This window comes from Crocodylus porosus, unplaced genomic scaffold, assembly GCF_001723895.1.
Source record: "Crocodylus porosus isolate Cpor-Errol unplaced genomic scaffold, CroPor_comp1, whole genome shotgun sequence".
NCBI classification, from domain to species: domain Eukaryota; kingdom Metazoa; phylum Chordata; order Crocodylia; family Crocodylidae; genus Crocodylus; species Crocodylus porosus.
Genome location: NW_017728940.1, coordinates 2,721,107 through 2,727,405, shown reverse-complemented (window position 1 = coordinate 2,727,405; position 6,299 = coordinate 2,721,107). Strand labels below are relative to the sequence as shown.

The window sequence follows — 6,299 nt, the reverse complement described above, 5'->3', positions numbered from 1 at the left end:
CTCTGGCCACTAGCAAACCGGATGCGAGGCTTTACAAAGCAGCTAGTGCGAGACAGCCCAGCCGCTGCCTCCTGCCAGCCCCACGCAGGCTGGGGGACTGGAACCGTGTCAGGCTTTTTACTTTTGTAACACAATAAAGTTTCTCCTATTTACTGTACGCGGACCCCTAGCTTTTGTTCCTCCAGGAAGGCGTGCCTCTGCTCTGCCGCTCGTGACTACACACGTGTTCCGTGGGGGGAGGTGGGGCGTGAATGAGAAGTCTCCTGCTCAACGATTTCAGGCTGCCAGCCAGGAATATCTAGCTCCCTGGGCTGCTGGGTGCTGGTCCCAGCCGTCCAGAGCCTCGCTAGGTGCAAGTGGCAGGTGCCGGGAGCCTAGCACAAGTGTGCGGTACTGAGCTTTGCCTCTGTTCAGGCCTCATTCCTGTGAAACCCCAGGTGCTCCCAGTCCGATCAGAGCCAGGCTCGGTCTTCCTGGAAACTTGATGCAGGGTGAGCTGCAGCTGGGAATCAGTTTTTTTCCCCCAAAACTACCTGCGGGCTCCGTGCAGGGAGAGGATGAGGGGTGAGGGGCTGCTGGCTTTATTGCTTCAGATCCAGGTGTATTTATTCAACTCATTCAACGAACTTGCTAGGATCATTTGACCCACTGCTGCCTACCAGCCCTTTGGGCAGAGGGTTGGATCCGATGATTTTGTGAGGTCCCTTCAAGCCCTAATGTCTATGAAACGAAATCTGTGAAACTGGGAACAGGAGCCTCCGGCTGCTTCCTTCTCAACTGCCCTGTTGCAAAGTTGCTGGTGGACCCGAGAGTCGCAGTTTCATATAGCTGTGGCAAGGGGCCGATCTGTCCAGAGGAACAAGGTTGGGTCAAGAGCAGCAGGGGAAGCCGTGTTGCATGCTCCCGGGGAGCCTGGCATGTGGCAGGACTGAGGGGTGTGTACAGCAAGGTGTGGCGGTGCTGCGGGCCTTCCAGCCAGGGCGGGAGGGAGTGAGTAGGAAGCCTGCTGTGTTAATGCCAGAGCGGGTCTGCAGCTCTGGCTGTGGGTGCTCGGAGCGGGCCTGAGCCACAGGTCCCGCTGAATGTCATCACTGCCACAGGGCATAGCCCGGCCTGCCTCTGCACGCACGCTGGGTCAATTTGTTGGGCATCTCCTTGATGCGTTTGCTGCCGCTTGTCGTTCCCATTCACGCTGAGCTGTTTGGGAAGGGCATCCCCCCAGTCTGGTCCATGCATTGCCCGAGCTGGGAAGGTGAAGTGGGGCCAGCCCAAGCCAAGCTCATCTTGCCATGCTGAGCCCTGTGCCATCCTGGCGCCCCCGTTCTTCCTGCCACGTGCGCTCAGCAACTCACGTTTGCCTCAAAGGGGAGGGAAGGGAAGGGAAGGGCAAGTTCTAAGTTGAGCAGCTCCAGACCTGAGAGCCCCTTTTCTTCAGGGTGAACTTGAGCCTCTGCAAAAATAGAGGCTTCTGAACAGCTCCTCTGGGCTAGGTCTGGTTCCACCAGCCAGGAGGCAGACGCGTGTGGCAGCATCGGCACTCGCTGCTGGACTGCAGCGGGGCCCTTCCTTTTCCCACGGCAGCGCCACGGCTTTTCTGAGCAAACAGTGACGCAGATCAGGAAGGCGCTAATCCTCCCTCCAGCCAGGGAAGAGAGAGTGGGGCTCACCCATGCTTGTTCCTTACCTCCCCGCTGGGCTTGGGAGCAGACAGGCCTACTCAGTTTAATTCTCCAGCACCGAATGGAGCAAGCATGTGCCCTGGTGCAGCAAAGGGATCGCAGAACTGCCTGAAGGAAAGGCACCTCGCCACAGTCAGCCGCACAGGGCAGAAGGCTGTGCACACCCTACCAGGCGGCGCGTGAGCCACCCTCAAAGGGGAAGCAAACCAGGGGGATATTCACACCTGGGAAGGAATGACATGGCTGTGGCTAGAGCACATGAGCACCCACCACGTGGCCTGGTATCCCCTCTGACAGCCCACAAGCTGCTCCCCACTATAGCGGGCCAGGGACCCGCCTGGTGCTACTTGCCAGCATCTCTTTTGGAAACGCTCATTGCTGGTTCCAGCGCGCAGCTACTTGTGCGTCTGCAGCATCAGGGTCCCCGTCACCCCCATGGGGCCCCAGTGCAGCATTCAGGCCACAGAGAGGGGGGGACATGGGACAGGGAGTGCAGCACTAGCTGGGACCTGGGAGAACCGGGTTAAAGCCCTGCTCTGACACAGATTTCCTGCATGAGCTTGGACGAGTCCCTTTGGCACCAGCGTCGGTCCATGGGAGCTGCGTGTGGAAAGCTCTCGGGGGTTCTGAGCCTCGGTGCCCGTCTGTGCGGCAGCAGGGATCACTGTGCTGCCCGCTCTGCCCCAGGGTGCTGGGAGGGGCTCAGATCCCTTGGTAATGATTACTCAGGGAGCGGGGAAGGCCTCTAAGCTAATTGCACCCAGGAAAGCTAAGCTCAAGTTACAGGGCTCAGCCTCCCGCAGCTCATCCAGGAGGGATTCGGCGCTGTAGCTGGGTCACAGCGTTCCCCTCAAATCAGCAGCGAGCTGGTCTGATCTCACCGGGGTGTCACCGGGGCCTTTCAGCAGAGAAGGGCTCAGACGTCAGCTGCGGGGAGACACTCCAGGGCTCTGCGCAAGGATGAGTAGCGCCGTGAGTCACGCAGCCAGAACAATTCCTCAGCAAAGTGGGACAGCTGAGTTGCCAGCCCCACCCTCCCCGCAGCAGATAACATGGAGGATTAGTGCAATGAGTTTGTCACGCCGCGTCCTGGCAGCAGCAGAAAGGAGCAGTCAGCTCCCAGCAAGTGGGAACAAGCTTAATCAGTCTGAGAGTGAAACTGCGGTGTAACTGGAAGAGGAGATGCTAATCAGGGCATTTCATGACAGGAGCGCCGCAGACGGTCCCTTTTTCCTATTTCATCAAAGAGGCTTTGAGCCAGGCTGGTAGCAAAGCGAGAACCCACTGGCCTCTCAGCAGACGCCACTTTCCCTGCCTCGCACGCAAGGCCCTGGGGCAGGATGCTGGCTTTGGGAGCCACCGGGCTCTTGCGCTGGTGTGCAGTGACAAGGGACTCATCCCCATTCAAAGCAGTTTGCATGGACCCTCCAGAGTGCAAGCCCTTGGACCAGGGGCAGGCAATTATTTTGGGCAGAGGGCCACTTAACTGGGTTTTGGCAAGCCATCGAGGGCCGCATGACAGGCAGCCAGGGGCAGATAAATATTAATTTTCTAAAATTTTTAGGGGCCCTGGGGGCTGGATAGAACGGCCTGGCGAGCCGCAGCTGGCCCCCGGGCTGCACTGTGCCGATCCCTGCCCTGGGCAGCCTAAGATGGGCCTGGACACCCACTTCCCCACACCCATTTGTTCCGTGCACAGAGCCACACGCACCCACCTCTGGTAAAAGGGCTGGGCTGTCCAAGGCGCTGTCCCTCCCGAAGGAGGAGGATAAAGCATCTTAGTGTTGGAGCAGTCCCCAAAACGGACCTGGGTGACCCTATTCAGCCACACGCTCCTGGTTTGCTCCTCTCCTATATAGACAGCTTTATTCTCAGGGTAGCAGAGATGAGTGCAGCGTGACTGGGTTCTTATGCCCTGCCTGTTGCCCGCAAACCTTCCCCCTTTCCCCTGGAGGAAGGCCACATGCTTCTTGAGGCTTTTTGAGCCAGTGCTGTCATGCAAGTCCGCTCCCGTGCTCATGGGCCCAGCAGAAGAGGGCAGCAAGCTTACTGGGGGGGAGGCGTGATCTAAGCACAGCAGCAGGAGCCAGAAGCTCCTGGAGTCTTATTCCACCTATAAAACGAGCCCTCTCTGGACTTCGAGAAGTGGCTTGTTCTCTCTGCCTGGGTTTCCCCAGCTGCACAAAGACCCAGCTCCCAGAGGAATGAGCCCTTTTGGTACTTGAAGGGCCCTATTTGAAGTGGCTGCATCGTGTTCGCTTTCTGGGGGTCAGACAAGGTACGTCTCATCAGGCTGAAGCTGCATGGCCGCTCGCCGTTGGGGAGCTAGCGGTGCTACGCAGAGACCTCCTGACCCTGGCAGAGGGGGCAGCGAACGATTTCCTGGAGTCTGAGAAGCAGGGTTAAATCTGCTTGGTGCTTCATCTCCCCCAGCCCTGAGGGCTGATCTCGCTCGAGCAGTGGAGCAAGGCTCCCACGCAGAGCCTGGCCCGGTGCTTGAATCCAGGCGAAAGAGGCCATCTCTAGGTGCGTGTCCAGCCAAGATGCTCTCCGACCACCGAGGAAGGGTGCGGCGACAGACGGGGCGGGCGGGGGCCCAGCGCTGGAGCCCAGGGTGCAAACCTCTGCGGCAGAGGCAGCCTGTGATTGGCAGGCGGCAGGGCGGAGGCCTTGCTCCAGCTGGATGGCTCCTCCCTTTGCTGGCACACCGTTAGTGAGCTCCCAGGTGAGTCACTGCCGTTTGCCTTTTAAGGAGCTGCCTGTCTAGGAGGAAGTAGAGGAGGGGCTCAGCCAGCACTTCTCAGCCGCACCCAGCCCTTGCTCCAGGCTCAGCCGCTCAGCCAAAACCAAATCCCGTCAGCGGCACTGAGACAGACTTTGAGGGCTCCCAGGACAACTGCCTGCTCCTTCTCCAACCAGCAGCACTCCCCGCCATGGCACGAAACCACCAGGTGCAGAAAGCCAAGCTGGCCGAGCAGGCCGAGCGCTACGAGGACATGGCCGACTTCATGAAGGCCGTGGTGGAGCACGGGGATGAGCTATCCAACGAGGAGCGCAACCTCCTCTCGGTCGCCTACAAGAACGTGGTGGGGTGCCAGCGCTCGGCCTGGAGGGTCGTCTCCAGCATCGAGCACAAGACCGAGGAAGGCGACGACAAAGCGCAGCTGGTGAACGAGTACCGGGAGAAGATCGAGGATGAGCTGAAGAACGTCTGCAACGTCGTCCTCGGGCTGCTGGACAAGCATCTCATTAAGAAAGCCAGCGATCCAGAGAGCAAGGTCTTCTACCTGAAGATGAAGGGAGACTACTTCCGATACCTGGCTGAGGTGGCCACGGGGGAGGACCGCAAAAACATCATAGACAATGCCCAGAAAGCCTACCAGGAGGCCATGGACATCAGCAAGAAGGAGATGCAGCCCACAAACCCCATCCGCCTGGGGCTGGCCCTCAACTTCTCCGTGTTCCACTACGAGATCGCCAACGCCCCCGACCAGGCCATCACGCTGGCCAAGACCACCTTCGACGAAGCCATGGGCGACCTGCACACGCTCAACGAAGACTCCTACAAGGACAGCACCCTCATCATGCAGCTGCTCAGGGACAACCTCACGTTATGGACAGCCGAGTGCGCGGGAGAAGATGGTGGCGAAGCTGGGGAAGAGCCCAAGAACTGAACTGCGGCCTGGCAAGCTCCCCACCTCTCGGCCCCTTTTTGTCAGACGTGTCTCGGCTCCGCAGCCCGGATCCTGCTAGCAGAGGGGACGTGCCCGCGCGCATGGTAGTCGCACATTTTATCTTGCCTTCCCCTGAGGCAGCTTCGGGACAAAACCCCCTTCCCCAGCCCCTTCCCGATCTCCACGATACCCCTGGTGGGTGGTTGTTGCTACAGAAGAGCGCTGCTAACTCGGTGTCCTGCCCAGCGTCTGGTATGCTATTGTTAGCATGGGGGGGGGTATGGAAGGGGGGCATCTTAGACCCCCCCACCCACACCCCTTTGCAAAGGGCTGAAGGGTCCCCGCTCTTCAGGGCGTTTAAGCAGGGGAATCTGAGGAGCTGGGAGCCTGGCCACTGCCCCTGCGGCGTGTTGTGCGGGATCCCTGTCGCCGCTGCCACGAGTCTTGGTGGGAGAAAGCTGGAGGCGAGGGGCCTGGGGAGGGGGGAGCGATTCTTTCTTGCGGGTTAAGATTGATAAACTCGTGGTGCTGCCTGTGTCTGTATTGCCAAAGCCGCTATCTGTCTGTCCCTGCCAATAAAACTTCACCTGCCCCCTGCCTCGGTCGTCCTGTTCGTTACTCTTTGCTGGGCCTGGTGCTGTGGAAGCGGCTGGGTGCAGCCCGTGCCCCCTGGCACATGCCTCTGCTGCTGGGTAGGGGCGAGGGGTTCCAGCTGCGCACATGTCTCAGCAGGGCGCACGCCCGGGGCTTTTCCAGGCAGGCTTGTGCACGCCAGGCTGCCTGTCAGCGCAGATAGCGGGGTGGGGGGGCTCGGGGCGAGGAGCGAGGTGCCACAGGGCAGGCCTCAGCAGGAGGCGAGGACCCCACCAGAGCAGCACAGCGGGAGATCCGGTTACAGCGCCGAGGGGATGGGGGAGCAGGGCCTTCCTGCGCCTCCGGTGTCTCG

The 6,299-nt window shown here is 60.0% G+C and overlaps 1 protein-coding gene across 1 annotated transcript; it reads left to right on the top strand.

Moving 5' to 3' along the window:
• The first annotated feature begins 4,438 nt into the window (after window positions 1-4,438).
• On the top strand, window positions 4,439-5,951 carry SFN (stratifin). Its single transcript, XM_019547982.1, has one exon. It carries the CDS (start codon window positions 4,613-4,615, stop codon window positions 5,351-5,353), a length of 741 nt encoding a protein of 246 aa, XP_019403527.1. The 5' UTR covers window positions 4,439-4,612; the 3' UTR covers window positions 5,354-5,951.
• Window positions 5,952-6,299: the final 348 nt, after the last annotated feature.

Coding starts and splice junctions, on each gene's coding strand:
- SFN (XM_019547982.1), top strand. CDS start 4,613: ATGGCACGAAACCACCAGGTGCAGAAAGCCAAGCTGGCCGAGCAGGCC.